At 43.4% G+C, this 19,266-nt stretch overlaps 1 protein-coding gene across 1 annotated transcript in view; it reads right to left on the bottom strand.

Moving 5' to 3' along the window:
- foxo1a (forkhead box O1 a) overlaps window positions 1–18,250 on the bottom strand; it is a 42,256-nt gene extending 24,006 nt beyond the window's left edge. Inside the window, exon 1 of the mRNA XM_054795276.1 lies at window positions 17,346–18,250. Coding sequence (XP_054651251.1) covers window positions 17,346–17,963 — 618 coding nt within the window. The 5' untranslated portion in view covers window positions 17,964–18,250. The remainder of the gene's footprint in view (window positions 1–17,345) is intronic.
- Between the last annotated feature and the right edge of the window lie 1,016 nt (window positions 18,251–19,266).

Genomic DNA, 19,266 nt, shown 5'->3' with positions numbered 1-19,266 from the left:
GCTTTTTCCTCTGGGTGAAGTCCTTTGTGAAGTGCAGCGTTGTCCTGTTGAAAAAGCCAGCAATTACCACACAGACGAGGGCCTTCAGTCATGAGGGATGGCCCCTGTAACATCTCCACATAGCCAGCTGCCATTTGACGCCCCTGCACAACCGGAAGCTCCATTGTTCCATTGAAGGATCATGATGGCGCCTCCTCCACTGTGCCGTGTGGAAAACATTTCAGGTGGGATCTCCTTGTCATGCCAGGAACATTGGAAGCCATCAGGGCCGTCTTTCAATGTCCCACATTTGGTGCTCTCCTGCTCTCCAAAATCCAAACAGCCAATTTTGTGACATTGAAGGAGACGAGACATTTGAAGACCTTTTTCTTCTTAAAAGCCTTCTCTGACAGATGGTGTCTGATGGTTATTGGACTGCACTCGGCACCAGTAACAAAACTTCATTCGGGTCGAGGATGGTCCCGTGTCTTGACGGACAGCCGATACAATTCTCCGGCTCGATTTTTTGAGTCTACCACTTGGCTTTTTTGTTCCATGAGCCTCAGGATGTTTGAAGAACTTTGAAATGACTGTCTGCATGGTGGCCTAGCAGTTAGCATGTTGGCCACACAGTCAGAGGATTGTGAAGAGATTGAGAAGATCTGGGTTTGAATCTCCTTTTAGTCATCTCATGTGGAATTTGCATGTTCTTCCCGTGCGTGCCTGGGTGTTCTCCGGGTACTTCGGTTTCCTCCCACATTCCAAAAATATGCATGTTAGGTTAAATTGCCCTAAACTACTCTAAATCGCCCGTAGTTATGAATGTGAGTGTGAATGGTTGTTTGTCTGTATGTGCCCTGCGATCGGCTGGTGACCAGTCCAGGGTGTACACAGCCTCTCGCCCAAAGTCAGCTGGGATAGGCTCCAGCGTACCCCTGTGCACCTAATAAGGAGAAGCGGCATCGAAAATGAATGAATGAAATGACTGTCTTACAGCGTCCAACCTCAGCAGCAATGTCGCACTGCGAGAGGCCTTACTTATGCAGCTCAACAATCCCACTACGTTCAAACAGAGAAAGATTTTTTTACCTTTGCCATCAAGAGATCATGACAGTGTGACTACCTGACACTAAATCACATTCAATCCACATTTTTGCCAAACATTTTTTACTTTAAGGCTGTTCTCTTAATTTCACTTAAATGCTTCTTTGCAATAAATTACTTACTCAAAAAAAATGTTGCACTGCCATTTCTTGTTTTTTCATTTTGAAGCGCTACTTAGTACCCCCTTAAGATCCAACAGTATATACTATTAGCATTATGGCACCAGAAAAAGTACACCTATTCACCTTGCAGTGCAATAATTGAGGTATATAATCATGCAAAGTGTACTTTTACCTCTGACAGTAAATTTATGAATTTCTTTACATTCTGCTTATGAACTCCAGGGTTTCCCCTAGGATTTTTTGAAGCTGTGGTGGTGGTCTGCATGGGAGGGATGACTGCCGCTGCTGCGTCTGCATTTTTTTTAAAACGACAAATAGCAATTTTTTAAATCACTTATTTTATTTTAAATGACTTATTTTACTTGATTAACTTATTTATTTAACTTTTTTCAACAACTAGCAGAACATGAACCGAGATCTTTGCAAAACTGTGCATTTAATGGCAAAGTTGCTGAGACTACTGCCAACATTTAAATTGCACTTCATTTACAAAGCACATCTCCACTCAGTGTGCTCATTTGTCATTAAATAGCGTCACTGTCTAAAGCTGTGCACACTACGTGTTTCTGTTGCACAACTTCGACACACAACTAGCGTTTTGAATACAAGCCATGAGTGTTATAATGATAACAAAAAAGTGACACTTTCAAAAAGTAAGTTGTGATGAATCCCATGAACGTAATAGCCACTAGTAGCTCCAAGCTAGCTGGATGCCACCAGCCAGGCATGTAAACAAAAACGCCAGAAAGTGGAATGAAATTGAAACGTGAGCGATCACACACGCTGGCATAGATAGGCTTAGCATGTGACAAGCTGTCAATCGACTACACATTTTACGGGCTATTGTTCATTGTCCCGATAATAAGAACCAAGTGAAAGTGTTGCGTATCTGGTCGCTGGTCAAGTGCCAGCATGACAGACAGGCCATTCCGATAAATGCTTATCAAAATAAAGCACAGTAAAACAACAAAATTTTTATGATATTTGAAATGGTTTCTTTTTATTTTAAATAACGAATTGTGGTCAATATGTGCGTAAATAATGAGCTATATTTAGCATATATATACAGTACATTCATACACTATATTACTTAAAATTGTTTTCAAGCTTTAAAAAAAACTCTCTTTTAAGGTGTGGCGGCTTTTATTTTGTAGTGCCGCACCGCCACGATCAATTATATGTATTGGAAACCCTGAACTCCCCAATGAAGGTACCAAATTTCATCGGGTCCATAAGGTGGTCATGATGCGTCAGTACTGCAGCCTGCACTGCTAATGGCAACTAAATAACAGACAAAATCCACCCTGACGAATAAACAATCACACTGTTGATTTTATAGATCAAACAAATAGTGCTTTTTTTGTTTGCACCCGAATCCCCTCCACTGAAGAACAAAAACCTTGAGGCCTGAATGACTTCCAGCAGAATGGTCTTCTAATGGGACAAAGGCCATGTGTTTGCATGTCTGAGCGGCGCAAAGAGGAAGAACACGAAGGAAGAGGAAGAAGAATCTGGTGTCACGCTTCAAGCCGTTGCTTCTGGTGTTTGTGGTGACATCACGGCCGTGGCGAGGCACTACACACCATGTGCGCCCACTTCCTGTCAGCCACGGGATGCAAACTGCAGTATAGAAAATGGGGGGGGGGGGGGGGGGGGGGGGGTCTATTGGGTTCTGAGATATGACGAGGAAGAAGGAAGAGCTGATCAGCCAAAAACGCCACTTTGCAACACACGCAATGCTGCAACACCCATGCGAACATGCCCTGCGCATGCCTGAGGTGCGTTCTTTGACCTTGAAACTAAATTGCACCCAGCGGCACAGTTCACGAACATATTGTACACTACTGTTTGTTTTTCTGTACCGGCGTACCGTTACATCAAATAGTGATGTAACGGTACGCCTTCATCACCGTTCATCACGTTTTACCTCAGTGACGGTTGGCTACGGGTAGAAAACAAAATTCCAAACATAAAAATGCTTGGCTTTTGTGTAAAGAGCTTCAATGGTTTTTAAAATTGACTTTTTCAAAGTAAAATTTTCTCATATTTCCAGTTTATTCTTGTAAAATTATGACTTTGTCTGACAATATTATGACTTTCATGAGAAATGTTACAATGGAATTGCAATCATTTCTTATTTATTTTGTAATATTTTTGTAGGTTTTTTCCAATAAAATTGCACTATGATTCCTTTCCCTGGTAGATTTTTCTTGTAAAATGGCAACTTGCTTTCATATTACGGCCTTTTAAAGTTTTAAAAGTTATTAAATTTTAAAGTTTTTTTCTTGTTAATGTTTAACTTTTTTCCTCTTCTGCTGACTTTGGACTTGTAACGTTGCAATATTTTCCCCTAAAATTAGTACTTTTTCATGTAAAATGTAAAAACAAGTATTGTAAAATATTGTAATATTTTGACTTTAATACATCTAAAATTCTCAACCAAAACAAACAAAAAAAAAACACTCCCTCACTATATGCCGGTTTTTCAAAAAATTATTAATAAATGATGGCTGTTTCATGGTTGATTATGGCTTAATATTAGTCCGTAAATACTGAAAGACCAGTTATATGTAGTATTGTGGTCACCACGCATCAGTAATTCTATGAGACATGAGGTTATATTACATTACCTTTCACACTGCATGGAGACTAGCTACCGAGCCAGAAAAAAAAGGTTCTCCTCTTATTCCGTGTGGAAGTGGTAAGTTTTTGTCTTTTTTGTCCTTCTTCTCCACTCTGTTTGAAACACTTTCTTAGGTTTAACATAGGCATGGGCTGGTTATCGGTTTCAAGGTATAAGTTCCAAGGTAGAAGTCACGGTTTCAAAACCACTAAAAGTGTGCATCATACCGTTTCTACGGCATGAGAGTGGAGGTCTATATGTGGAAATACTTTTGTCACGTCCTGTGTTATTCCCTGCAGTCGAAACCGGGCTTTGATGGGTTGAAACCAAAGGCATGTGCTGTGTTGCCATACATCGGGTATAGATAGCACAGGCGTTGTTAGCATTGCGCATTGAGTGGAAATTCACTTATCACCGTCAGGTCTGGAACCAATTAACCTCAATAAACGGGGGATTATTGTACAAAGTTTATTTTTTTTTTAGAAATTGCAAGGATGCAGACAAGCCCAACAGTAAGAGTTTGAAAAGTGTGAATAATTATTACATTTTTATTTTTTAATTTGTATTCTTTATTTTTTAGTTCCTTACTAGTTGAAATGTAGTTGAAGCTAGTAGGCCCGTTTCCCCATCTCTATGGCGGCACACATCCACTGTGTCTGTTTACGTATTTCTCCGGGAATGCCAAGTGTTCCCAAACCAAAGACTTTAACAACGGAAAAGGGTTTTCAAGCTCTGGCTTCTACTCGGCACTGTCGCTAGAAAAAGGCTGGGCTGCATTGTATTTTTTTACCAAGCAGACGTGTGATCCAGTTACACTTCCTGTCCCTCTCTTAATGTGTGGGAACAAGGTACACCTCTGTACCGTATCAAAAAACCAAATTCAGATCTATAATCCAGACCACGAGAGCTCGGACACGCTGCCGTCTGATTGGTGGACAGATCTGTGTGACAATGGGAATGGAACAGAAGGCATCTTCTCCCAAACAAAGCTTGTCTTCTTATAATAGGGAGCCGCACGCCAAGGAAAAAAGTCCAAACACTGGACGTCCTCCATTATTGTCCTCAGTTTAGGTCTTCCTATTTATTGAATTCATGGGCTGCTTACATCGTGTCATGCTGCTACGATGTCATTCAGGAAAGGCCATGCCACCCATAAACACAAGCCAGGTAAGGGGGTACTGTGGCCAGATGAACCAAAGCGTTGTATCTGCTCATGTTCGCGTACGCACTTGTAAGCACGTACAGTACCATTGTGTGCTAAATGCCGGCCCAGTCTGACAGACTCCATGCATAATCGCTTCAGGGCGGGAACTGAACAATGTGGGTCTGGGTAATGCCTGTGGTTTGGGGCCCTCAGCAGTCAGCGGTCCCGTAAAAGTGTTACTCTGCTCAGTGTGTGTCCCCCGCCACACACACACACACAAAAACAAACACACAAATACAAGCACATATTACAATACTACAGAGTGCTTTTGGGAGTGTGAACAACACATGACCTTTGCACTGAAATGATGAAATGACAGCAGAGCTCTTCCTTTTACACCGCACAGGTCAGCTGATCTCGTCCGTGTTTTTGGGCCAATGTGCCACGCCAGCGCCAAAACAGAGGGTCATGTGGACCGCTACCAATGGCCTCAGTCAAGAAAACAATGTGACTCATCCCAAATGGATGTTTACCTGACCACGGCACTATTCTTAGTGGGCGGCGTCTCTTTAACGGAGCGCTGGCTGGATGCTGCAGCGGCGCCACAGAGATCTCAATAATCTCACCTTTGGCAGGTCGTGAGCCGCGCCGCTTGTGTGAGGCTAAGCTGGGTGGAAACACCGTCAGCCGCTTTGCAGGGAAGTTTCCTGGATACGTTCCTGATGAATAAAAGTTTCACGCACACAAAGCTAGTGGCTACCATTTGTAAACAGCTTTAACAAGCGCTGGACTCACTTTCTGACCATAAAACTCTCAAAAACGGGAATAAATCTCGCCATCAGTGGCCATCGCACGCTTGTTGACGCAGCAATATGGAGGGCCAACGTTTGTTTTTTGGAATAGTCTGTTCATTCTCAAACTTTTTTTTTTCTACCTCAGAAATATTTTGCTTTGCAAGTACCACTGCTTTTACTACCTTCTACATTTGTACAACTTGAGTGTTTTTTGCAGCAAGGGACACATACTGAAAAATGAAAGGATGCAACTTTTCCACTTGGATATTTTCAAAAGCAAAATCCCAACTTTTCTCATATTTTCAGTTTATTCTTGTAAAATTACAACTTTTTCTCACAATATTACAACTTTCATGACAAATGTCACAATGAAATTGCAATCATTTCTTATTTATTTCATAATATTGCAGCTTTTTTCCCGTAAAATTGCAGCATCATTTCTTTTTCTTGGAGACGGACAACTGTTTTGTTTGAAAAATGGCAACAGGAGATTTTAACCATTCAAGCTCTGGCTTCTCCTTGGCACTATCACTAGCCGTGATAAAAATAACTGGTGTTTCTGAGTGCCACCAGAATCAACGGAATAATCCACAGCCAACTACTTGGCTGGAAATATTTAAAAAACAGTTCTTTGTAAACACATCAATACCGTATTTAGTAAGGGTGTCACGAGACACTTCAGTTCACAAGACGAGACGACACACGAGATTGTGTCTACGAGAAGGAGACGAGAGTTTAACATTACTGTTAAGAAAAGTACAATGAAAATATATAAAAATATATGACAATATATTGTACTCTACTGATTTAATTTCTACTACGTTACACTCTGTGTGCATGCCAGCCGCCCCGCCTCCACCCACCAAGACAGTATGAGACTGTATTACTGACAAAAAGGCTCACTCCGTTCATGCCGTTGTTCCATGGAACAAACGTGCCAAGGTGCTGAAAGCAATGCACAGAGTGAATCCTCATCCTGCCTGTTTGGAGGCGGGAGATGAGGGAAAACAGACACACATGCACATGGCAATATATTGAGGCTCGCAAAATTATCCAGTTCATTATCATTTATTGTGTCATTAATCAATTTATTTGTCATCATCACAGGCTTAGTGCCCACGAGAAATCTTTTTTTATCTTGTGAGATCTGGTGACACACGTAGTGCAGTATTTAGTTAAATTAGAAAATTAGCACCAAAATCCATCTGCTGAGTTCCAACAACTTTACGCTACTCCTGCTTTATGTGTCAGGGAAGCAAGGTGTGACATCACAGCAGTGGCTGGCTAACCAGGACATTTGATTGGATGTTATTTTACTAAGTAAACAGACAAAAACACAACTTGTCTCGCCCCAATCGAATTTCCTGCCTCCGCTACTTCTCTGAACTCTCCTCCTCACGGTGGGAGCGTTTGGTGAAGGAGTGCCGGATCGCAGAGGAGGAGGACAAAAGAGAAAGGAAAAAAGACGAGGCGGTTGTGAAATTGTTGGCGGTGCTTCTCAATCTTGTTGCTCAATCCAACAAAGGACCGGTCGACGATGTGGTGACATCACAGCGAACGCGACGATGACGTTTGACAGTCAGCTGCATCGTATTACACACGCATTAGGAGGACAATGGACTCCTGGGCTGCCATCATGTTCCAATGACTTTCTGGTCCAACCAGCACTTCCAGAAATTGAATGACCTTGAATTTTCAAATTAAAACAAGACATTTTTGGCTGCTTTTAGTAATTTGATGTATGTATATTTTCAATTCAAACGGATTACACTTTAAACGTAATTCAATATTACACTTCTAAGTTAATTTTTACATCTTTGGAAAATGCGTGCACAATTTTGGTCATGGAAAAGGTAGAAACACTTACATCAGCCTCCACTAATTAAGCTTATATTAGTGTGGAGCCAACCTTAGGACCATGACTCTACCCCTACTTCTGTTAAGACCAGAGTAATAAAAGTCATACTAAAAAAATTCTCAGCAAAATGAGGACACCCCATGATGTAACTCTTCTACTCCTGAACCGTGTCACACAAAAGGTTACAAATTGATCAAAACATGCACCCCTACCGTGTTGCATGTGCTACTGTTTTTCGGACAAAATACACCAGTTGGTGGCGCTGTTATTGCACCCCAAAGCAAACATGGGCGCTGCCATTAATTCTGGATCCCATGAAAAAAAATAAAATACAAATAAATAAAAATAAATCACACCTGGCAGGTGTTGTCACCATGTCTTTATTTTTTAATTGGAATCGTCCTAACTTTTCCCCTCTATGCAGCGCCCCAATAGAAAACATGACCGCCATCAAGCAAAACGTCTTTGCAGGGAAAAAGGTGGAACTTGCTAATTTGGTCTAACAATGCTAAAACCTGGGAGGATATGTGTACTATACTATATGTATGCTAACAGGTCTTACAAAGCACACCACAACCCAAAGGGGGTGCCACTACTATCACTCACGAGACCCCATAATGTTTTAATCGTTTCACATGACTGCTGAGGCAAATATGACCAAAACGAAGATCAATTTATCCAATTTCAAAATTCACTCTGATCAAAAAGAAGCAATCAGAAGTAAAGGCAGTATTCTTATCAGGCACAGCTGCGCCGAGTGATTTCAAACATGACTGGGCGGGGGGTGTTAGGGCTGGGGGGGTTGGGGGGGGGGGATTGGGAGCGAAACAAAGAATAATCAGGCCAGAATGAAAAAAAAGAAGGAAAGAAAGATGTGTTGGAATGTTCCCTGTGTCGGCGCGGGTGTCTGTCTGCCATGGTGTCTGTGCATCTGCCAGCAGCAGGGCTTTAATTATGAGGCCCAGGTTATGCGCACACACACACACACCACCTCTAACACAGTGCCTCACAGTTCCGCTGACTAACCAGTGGCACCAGACTTTGGCCTGCGGCTCCCTGATTCCAGTAAATGTCTTCTTATGCAACTGCTAACAAGTGGCAAACAGTCTGAACTGCTTTCCTTTCTATGCCTCTTCATTTTCTCCTTCCACTCTGCTTATGGTGGGACAAAGGTGGCGGTGGTGGCTGTGTGCATGTGTGTGTGTATGTGGTGGTGGGGGGGGTGCAGCAACCTCTCATAACACAAAGTACGGTGTGGTCTTGGTGAGCATTAAGCGAGAGGAATGGAAAAGGCGGCCGGGGGGCAGGAAATGGGCCGAGCTTGTCCAGCTCTTCGCCTGAGAAACACAGCTGCCCCTTCGGTCTTGGGGCCATGCCAAGCTTGGACTCCTCCACTGCTTCCAGGGGGTGACGTACGTACGTGTGTGTGTGTGAAGCGGGAGAAACAGGAGCGCTGCTGTTCTTAGCCAATCCCTCACACACCCCTACCTCCGCACCCCCCCACCCTCGTCCCACTAATACACATTCAGACGCTGAGCTTGTTTCGGAACCGCGATGACCAAATCAGCTTTGCGATTGCGGGGACTAGAATGGCTTCATTCTTAGCTTAAGGCCGGCATTTGTGGGAATTGTACACAGTGTGGAGAAACTGTTCAAAAAGCATTGGGACACACAGGTTAGATTTGGAACATGTTTACAGATCTTGACCAGAATTACCACCATCAGTTTTGATCCATTCATAATCAGTAATTGGCCTACGGGTGATACCGTCATTAAAAGTGACCTTTTCATGAAGTTCTAACAGTAATATGTGCCACTAGAGCCCACCCCTCCATGAAGTACAGGGCAAAAGAAAAAGGCTTTGCTGCACATCTTAAAATGCAGCATGGAGTTCAGTCAGCTACAGACGTGGGAGTTTTTCTTCAGCAAATAGGTCAGCCTACCCTGATGTTGCTGTTCAAATGTGAGTTTGCACTTTAGCATCACATAGCTATGCTAGTGTTGCTAATGTTTGTGTCCCCCTGTGTTTGATGTATGGCATCTATTATGTTGGACAAGTGCAGAGTTACAGCGCATAAAGTACACAAAGTGCCTGTTGGAGACTAGCACAGCTCATTAGCATTAAAGCTACAGACACGTACAGTAAGGCTTATTAAAAGTCTACATTTTGGGACCTTTAACAACTTCCCGACTCGGCCATATTACTGTATTATCATTCCTAGTAGCCATGCCATAGTTCCCAGTCTGATTGGTTTCTGGCTGCCCTGTTCTCACCATGAAGCTTTTCTCCAAATGAAAAATCTCGGCACCCCTAAAGCAGATGCTAAGTAAAACGGCTCAATACTTTTGTGGAGTACAGACAGCTGTGTGTCAACAAGAAGCAACACAATTGTGTTGGTCTTGCGGTGCAGCGTGTCTTCGTCCCTGTTGTGTCCTTCACTCTATTGGATTTTTCAAAGGTCAAACAAACGAGACACTAAGCTCAACTCAATGAAACCAGCAGCCGCTTTTTCAGATTCCAAACGTATCTGATGTGTGTTGACAGTGAAAGCGTGAGCGGAGCTGGCGGAGGCGTGCGCAAGCTAACGACCGGCCGGGTGGCCATTTGGCCAGAACCCGCTCGGACCGGTGTGTTTGTCTGCTGCAGTTTGCTTTGAGGCGTGGGAGAGTGTTTACCGAAGTAGGCTGAGGAATGTCGGGTCAGGAGAGCGCCGTGTACAGAGGGAACCCACGGCCATATTGATCGGCGTGCTGACATCAAAGCGTGGTCCAGTAAATATTTGCGCAGTGACACACGGCGTGCAGAAACACGAGAAAGTACAGACGAGCGAGTGTGCGAGCGCCGCATGTGTGGCTCGGCCAAGATGATTATTCAAAAACAACACAGCACATTAGAAAGAAAACAGTGCAGCACAGAGCTCTTGGTGATACATTTTTGGCGCAATATGCTCTACTTCCTGTTGGACAGCGTCCGCCAGCCCAGACCGCTCAGAGAGCTCCTGCGAGCCGCTCCCACCTGGCGCAACTGCCCAAGAGAATTCGCACCGTGGCAGGCGGCCATGACAGTCACGCAGGCCGTCGCCGTGACTCAGCTGGCGAGCTCGTGTCGTTTTGAGACGGGCTAGCGCGCCAAAAGCGGCGCCGCCAGAGGAGTTTTGGCGGGATGGCGTCGGGAGAGTGGGTGGAAATGGTGATGCTGATTCGCAACGTGGATTTCACAATAATACGAGCGCACATAGCGATAAAGACATGACCGCATCGACAAAGCATCTCTACCGACCACAAAGCATCAAGAGGAGCCACTCTTAACCCTGCAGGCACCTGTGAGAAGAGATGCGGACTTTATGCGGATTTGGTTGTTGGGATGAGCAATATATTGGTCAGGTAATAGCTAATACTATGACTGTTTTATCAATAACTGATCAAAGCGTTATTTTTTTTATCGTTGTGGTTTTACTCAATGTAACTGGAGCACAGTTTATCAAAATAAACGCTTTGACACTAATATACACGCAAACAATACTATTTTTGATTCTTTACAGCCCGCAAGGCATGCTGGAAAGCCCACGTGCAGGCCTCCCGAACAGGAAGTTACCCAGCATGACTTGCGGGTTATAAATGAGTGTAAAATGTTATTGTTTGCAGCTGCATTGTGTGTTTTGGTTGCCCTGTGCGTGAGGTAATGCTTTGGTTTGATGAGCTCCTGTTGATTTATGCTGAGTGAGTAAGGGTGCAAATGTCACGCCTCGCAAATAAACAGTACAGTAATCCCTTGTTTATGTCGGTAATTGCTTCCAGACCTAAACATGATAAGTGAATATCCACAAAGTTCTTTAAAAATGCTATATTTTTGTAGTTAAGGAATAGAAAACCTGTTCACGACATTCTAAATACATTTTGTCATTATGTTATTATTATTGTACCTGTTGTGAGACCATTTAAACCTGCAATAAAAGCCTGTTGTTCTGGAGATCAGGTCTGGTGCTTGTCTCACCGAGCAACTACTGACACCTAGTGACCAATGTAACTCCCCCTTTGAGCAAATTGATGTTCTGTACAGTAGCACCTGCATGCATCAGGATAGCCCAGGCTTGTTGAGAGTGTCAAAAATAGACATTTTTATGGGCATCTTAATTATTCCCAATTTTTTCGCCATTTGCCGCTGGCCAAGGAATGTAACCCTTGCGACTCAAGTCGATGATCCACTCAGTTGCTAAGTGAATAGAATAGGAGATATACTGTACACTATGCATACATTCTTCATCCTCACGACCAATTTTGGTCTCACTGACTGCCATTTTAACCACATAATTTCAATGTGGTGAAAGTAATAGAAAGAAATATTACATTACATATTACATTTCCAGTAGACCTGTATGAGAGGGGCCGTTTGGGACCTCAGGGTAAAAAGTGTTAAGGACGCATCAAAATCAATGTTGTTATCAATTATTGACCGTGTAGAGCAGGGGTGTTCAATGTGTGGCACGGGGGCCATTCAGGCATTTTTTTTTAATTTAACAAGAAAGTAAAAAAATAAAAAAATTGAAAAAATTGAAAGATCTGCAGTAATTTTGCAAGAATTAAGTAAAAATATACTTTTTAAAGTTGACATTTAGCATAAAAAAGTTATAATTTTATAACAATAACGTTACCATATTATGAGGAAAAATAGCAATTTTAGTAGCAAAAAGTTAAAGTTTAAATATTAATGAAAAAATATGTCTTTTTTTTTAAGTCATACTATCATGAGAAACAAACCAAACGAAATAAAGTTGTAATTTTTGGAAAATTAAGTTGGGAAAAATGTTATGATGTTTTTATGAAAATGATTTAAGAAGAAAAGGGAAATATTTGGAAAATGAAAAGTTAGAAGTTGATATTAATAATTGGCTTTTTCACCTATATGACAAAGCTGAGATGTTCAAATATATATATATATATATATATATATATATATATATATATATATATATATATATATATATACCTTCTTAGCATATCTACATGTGTTACTTTACAAAATATCAAAGTGTATATATTTCATGTCTGTTCATTTTTGTTTCATTTTCCCATTGAAAAAAATCAGGGGTTCCAATGACAAAAATGGCATAAAACATAAAAACAAAACAAAACAAAAAAATAATCACTCAAAACTTTATATCTATGTTAGGTCTAAAGTCTTTGAAAAGCTTGGATGCGGTGAAAGTGGAGGGAGGACATGTATGCAACATTTTTATGACACTTTTACGGGAGGGACCGATTTGGGACATTCATTTAAATGTAAAAAAGCTGTAAACATGTCAAAATAGGAAAAGTCATCCCGATAAAAGCGTCTCGACAATAAATGGTGGACAATAAATAACAATGTTCCATGGCTGTGTCACTTTACACCCCAGACGTGATCGCTCCAACTCCTCCATGAGTAAACTGAGGAGACAATGTGCGATAGCCCCCCTGTGTGGAGTGGAGGGAGCTCCCCCCCCCCTCGCCAGTCTGAATGGCATGCTGCTTTCCCACACTTTCACTCTGTCTACACCCCTCCACCCCCATCCCCTCCCCAATGTGGCAGGGTAAGCGAGTAGCGAGGCCTGGCGGAAGCCGAGCGCCCCCTCGCCAAGCCGCCAGCGCCACAACAACAACAACAGTTGCGTGAATCCAATCTACTCCTGTCGCTAATTAGACTGGAGTCTCAAACGCACCGTCCGAACCTCCCAACCACGGCGGCGGACAAGTGGCGAGGACAGCTGGATTTTTTTTATTTTTTATGAATGCACCAAATTTTGTTGACAGGCCTGCAACGTGACACAAACATCAGCCTGAAGCTTCACAAAGAGCACAATGCTCAAAAAGCTCTTCCAAGTGATCAGGGATTGTTTGTCTGTATCCGAGCAAAAACCCTCCTGGTTTATAAAGCCATCCCACACCAAACAACCACTGAAACGCTAGAACCTTGCTGTAAACAATCGATCATTTTTAAAAATGTCCGCTATGGTGCAATAGTGAGTTTTTACTAGGAATGCTCCAATCGATCAGTATCCGCAAAAAAATCTGCGATCGGCATATGCCGATAAATGCATTTCAAAACTGATCACAAAAAATGATCAGTGTGCGGCGGCAAATCCAACATGTGGGGTTGCACGTAGGGTTGCAAACCACCGTATTGCGCCAACAAGGGACGCTCTTTGTCCCGTATTCCCGTGAGAATCAACACTAGGCTGTAAAACCTCAATGGTTTCACTTTGACAGCTTGACGCACACTACACCGATCCATGCCAGCGTGTTTGATCACTCCCTTATGAAAAATATTGCAAAATAAAGCAATCCACCAAAAAGTTTTTTTTTAATTACCTGTTTGCCAGGGGCCATTTCCACAAAGTAGAATTGAATATTAATAATATTTTTAATATATTATTTTTTTTTAAACATTCAGAGAGCCCTGTAGACATGAAATAACACCCCTATAGTCACCATTACACTCCTCTTACCCAATACAGTAGCCATGGTAAGAGATAATAAGACATAACTCACATGTTAGCATTGGAAAGGTTCCTTATTAATGTAGTATCTCAAACATAATTTGTGTCGATCTCATGGCATTGCCACAAGTCTTACATCCTTACTATAAAATAATGGACACTGCTGCACTCCTGCTGGCTTTGTTAAGACCACATTGTGCAGTTCTTACTAGGTAAGGTAATGTAATGTAAGGTAATGTCTCATCAATGTAGTGACCAGTGTAGAATACTACATAGGACTTGTTTTTCAACATGTTTTGATTAATAATAGACCATAATCAACCACAAAACAGCAATCATTTATTAATTAATACATTTTTGAAAAACCCGCGATAGCGCCAGAGAGTGATGGTCAAACTGCAAAGTGGCGAGGGACAACTGTATTTGCAAAAATATTGTCTGACTTCCGAATTGTGCAACCTCAATGGTATTCATCGTGCAAGGGTCTAGCTGTGTTTATTTACAAGCTAGCAAAATTTAGAATTTCGGAAGACTTGTGACACACAAGTAAAGTTTTGTGTGACATCTTATTTGTGGCAGTGGTTCGAAAATCGTCCATTTTGTCCAACTTTAGAGGCTTATTTAGCAATAATGTATGCAATGACGTAAACCAGGCTTCGCTACACATCTTAAAATACAGCCTGGCGCTCTCCAGTCAGTCAGCTACAGATGTGGTAGCTGCAAGTTTGATCATTTAGTTTTTCTTCAGTGAATAGGCTAACCTAGCATAATGTTACAATGTAAGTGTAATGTTAGCCCATTAGCATCACATAGCTAGAGTTGTTAACATTCCTGTCCGCCTGTCCCACTCTTACTTACACTTAATGGTACGTTGCTGTATGTAATGTAGGGCATCTATTAGGTTGGACAAATGCAGACTTACAGTGTAAAAGTGCAAAAAGTGGATCAGGTACCCAAGAGCCCTTGTTGGAGACAAACACAACTCATTAGCCTTAAAGCTATAGACACACACACACACACACACACACAAAGCGGAGTGTTCCCATTGGGGATTACTAAAAGCACTTTTAGACTGTCTCAATTCCAGCATCAAGCCTAACACACTTCCATTCCACTACTGTGGCACCTCTGAGAATTACTCTAAATCGTTGAAATATACGTAGTATAATACCAGATCTCGAAGACTAAGCAAGAACCCTGCTGGTTTTTATAGGGCATCCAACACAAAACGGCCACGTTTGCCGAGATCAAAGTTCAAATTAGTACCAAAGCGCTGCCACGTCCCTGCAAGGAGGTATTTACAATATGTAACCAGTCCTCCACAAACATTGAGTGATTACTTTTCCGTCTGATAAATAACACGGGGTGGCATGGCTCAGTTGGTAGCGTGGTTGTCTCTCACCCTGAAGGTTGCGAGTTCGATCCTCTGTCCTCCTGTGATCATGTCAAAGTTACCTTGGGCTAGATACTCAACCCCCAGTTGCTCCTGATGCTGTGTCATCAGTAGGTAAATGTGTTAACAGTGCTAAAGCACTTTGAGGTGCAAAAGCGCTATACACGTGAACGACCATTTAACCCAGTTGCTTTTTTCCACCAGCAAACCCGACTCAAGATGTTTGAGCTGGTAGGGTGAGGGTTCACATGGATGCACGCTGCTTGCACCAGTCGGCTTCGTGACTCATCCACGCTCACACTGTGTGTGTCAGGCAACATGGTGGGAATCACAACGTAACAAAATGCTGTACTCACAATAACAACAGTATCAGGGTCCACAATCACAACATATCACAGCAACATTCCTCTCCTCAACAACAGGGCGTTCAGACGCAACTATAAGACCCACATCAGTTCATTCCAATCAGGTATTCAGGAGTTTTCCTTCACCTGAAACCAGGCTGGAAATCTCCTTTCAGGATTTTGCCACAAGCGGGGTTTTTTTCCACTCCCCTAATCTGATTGACGGGACTCGGTGCGACGGCTCGACATTAGCGTTGAGCTTTTGTAAACACCCAGGTCAAACAGATGAATGGCCGAACAGCGTGTGAGCCTTTTTATAAGTGCTTTTTGCTGCTGAGTTCCGCCTCGTTAATGACTCTCCGCCGTGCGTCGCGGATGGGGGACACTTTCAACTTCCGCCAGGGGGAGGCCGTGATGAATCGCACATTTCTCGCCGCGTGAAAGGATTTCCATCAATTTATTGCCAGACACCATTTAAGTTATGCGTCTCTGAAGGCTGGTACGGTGGGGCGGGCCTGTCAAGCCACATCACACCCCTTTTGTGTCATGTTCTGGACCGCCGTTGGGACCCGTGAAGTCTTAGCTCACGGGTTCCTTTTCATCTGCCTTCATTGACCTTGCATGAATTATCTTAAATCATGTGTTTCCATTTTGCCGGGCCAGAACTCGAGCCCTGTTGAGTCAGCGGACTCCACAAATCACATCCAGCAGGGAGAAGTCAGATGACTGTCATGGTCTGGGTAGCGACTGGACGCTTTTAGTGAGGTGGAGGAGGAAGGACAACAGTTCGGGGAGACCCCGAACGAAGCCGATGACATACAACCCAGCTGTTGTGTGCGTGTTCCACTGGGAGCTTTTACGCAGTCTAAAGTGGCATCTAAACTTGCAGGCGTAATGACATCATGCGGCATTAACAAATCAGTGGTATACAGTCCTGGCTGCTCAGTACAATGGGGTTAACACAGGCTGACAACAGTAATTATCATAATTGGAATAACACAATGCTTGCTCTCCTGTAACCATAAAAAGCATTGATAAAGGGTTTATCAAGGGTGACAGTTTGACCAGGGAACACTCGTCCATTTTCTATGCCGCTTATCCTCATTACGGTCGCGGGGGTATGCTGGAGCCTACTCCAGCTGACTTTGGGCAAGAGGCGGGGTACACCCTGGACTGGTCGCACATATAGTGCGTCAATCGCACATATAGACAAACAACCATTCAAACTCACAGTCATATAGGCAATTTAGAGTGGCCAATTAACCTAACATGCATGTTTTTAAGAATTTGGGAGGAAACTGGAGTACGTGGAGAAAACATGCAACCCCCACGCATTCGACCCACGGTCGTCCCCATTTCCTGACTGTGTGGCCAACATGCTAACCACTCGGCCACCGTGGCCATCCTTTGAGTGTAGCACTCCTTTACTCAAAAAAATCCCCGCCGGGTTCCATAACGCTCCCATCACACAAGCTTACCAAAACACCACAAAAAAGCACACAGCCTACCTTCCATCCTGCAGAACTGTTGCTGTCCCCTTTATCCTTGAAATAAGGCACACTCTTCACCATCCAGTCATAGATCTGAGACAGAGTTAGTCGGTTCTCGGGAGAACTCTCGATAGCTTTGGTGATGAGGTCTGCATACGACATATTCCCCCACGCGTTCCGCCGAGAGGAGCTGCTCTTCCTCTGGGCAGCGGCTGCTGCTGCTGCCGCGGCGGCCGAGGACGACGAGGTGACCGGGGAGGAGAGCAGGGGCACCTGCTGCTGCTGCTGCTGCTGCTGGGGATGCTGCTGCTGGAGCTGAGGGTTGGGGTGATGCTGATGATGGGTGGCGGGATGCCGGTGGAGGCACGTCTCCTGACATTGGAAGTCGGTGCACAGAAGCACCGGCTTCTGCTCAGAGAAGTCCTCGCTCTCCTCCAGGAGGCTGAGGTTGTTAATGAACTCGACGTTGCCGGCGGGCTCCTGCTTGACAGAAGGCACCGGCGAGGAGGTGTTGGAGTCGCCAGGGTTGATGAACTCCGGCCGGGGCAAGGGCCAAGTGCACGATCGGGGTCTGGGTAGGGGCTCGAAATCCGGGTCTATCTCCACCAGGTGTGGCTGCTGGGCCGCTTCCGCCATGGTTGAGAGATGATGGAGCCGAGTGTTACAATGTCATGTAAAAAACGTGTCAGCTCACCGCCGTGGCAACTTTGCTGGGTGCCGAAAAAGCGGTCAACAAACGTCCGGGAAACGCGGAGCTCCACCTGGGGTCAAGAAAGTATGCTATTGAAGTCACATCCCAAACTGCTTCACAAATTTCTGCCTACAGTGCCAAAAAAGACGCCAGATAAAAGATGCGCAGAAGAAAAAAGGTTGTGTCAGTGCGCGGTGATCTTGCGTGCAGCCTGTTGACTCTGAGTGTTGTCAGCATGGACTTTTTACTGGAACTGTTGTTTGGCGGCAGGCCCCGCCCACCGGCGGCTGACAGCAGAAGAAAGCCAATGAATAGCATTTGTGGGCGGGATAAAGAAGAAGAGGCGCGGTTATCATGCTTGGGGTTTGTAAACACAGAGTACCCAAAAGTCCTGTCATATTTAAAGCCACTACAAAATACAATAATATGTTAAAAAAAAAAATTAATGTGGGTCAAAAGCAGCCTTCCGTATTATTAGGTACACCAAGATCCAATACAAGTGACAATGAGAGGCATTATATTGTATTGTAAGAAGTATTCATTTAAAGTCCATCCATTTTCTATAGCACTTTTTCTCATTAGCGGGGTAACCCCCTAAATCACAGAACGCACACCTGTACTGTATATACAAACATGCATTCACGCTCACATTCACACCTAGTCTCCTAATTTAGTCTCCAATTAGCCTCACATAAATGTTTATGCAATGTGGGAGGAAACAGAGTATCTGGAGAAACCCCACGCATGAACAGAACAGGCAAGCTCCACATAGAGATGTTCCAGCGGTGAGCGTGGTCTTATTTTAACAATACGTTTCATTATTGTGGTGACCAGCAGTGTGGAGCCGCACTGTGTCATCTAATATTCTGGTTATTTAGCTGTGTAACAGGGTCAAAACATTGGAAACATTTTTCAGTATGATGCAAACAGTGCAGGTCCACAACAATTCAAACTACCACCACAATAATAAGCAAAAATAAATACCTTGTTGGTATACCTAATGAAAAGTCCAATAATATCCATTACCACTTGTAGTTATTGTATATAATAAGCTACAGTTTAGGTTAAAATGTAATGCAACTTGCAGGCAGTAAAAACTAGCTTTACTACCATTTAATTGAAGAGGACCGAAGAAATGACGCCACATTTGCGCGACTACATCAGGAAACCCAATATGGCCTACTCCCACAAACTTGAAATTTAGTTGGTGAGATTGTTTCAAAAAAGAATGTACAAAACCGAAATCCG

This window comes from Dunckerocampus dactyliophorus, chromosome 12 (assembly GCF_027744805.1).
Source record: "Dunckerocampus dactyliophorus isolate RoL2022-P2 chromosome 12, RoL_Ddac_1.1, whole genome shotgun sequence".
NCBI lineage: Eukaryota > Metazoa > Chordata > Actinopteri > Syngnathiformes > Syngnathidae > Dunckerocampus > Dunckerocampus dactyliophorus.
Note: the sequence above shows the minus strand (reverse complement) of the source record. Positions and strands in the feature narration are given on the sequence as shown.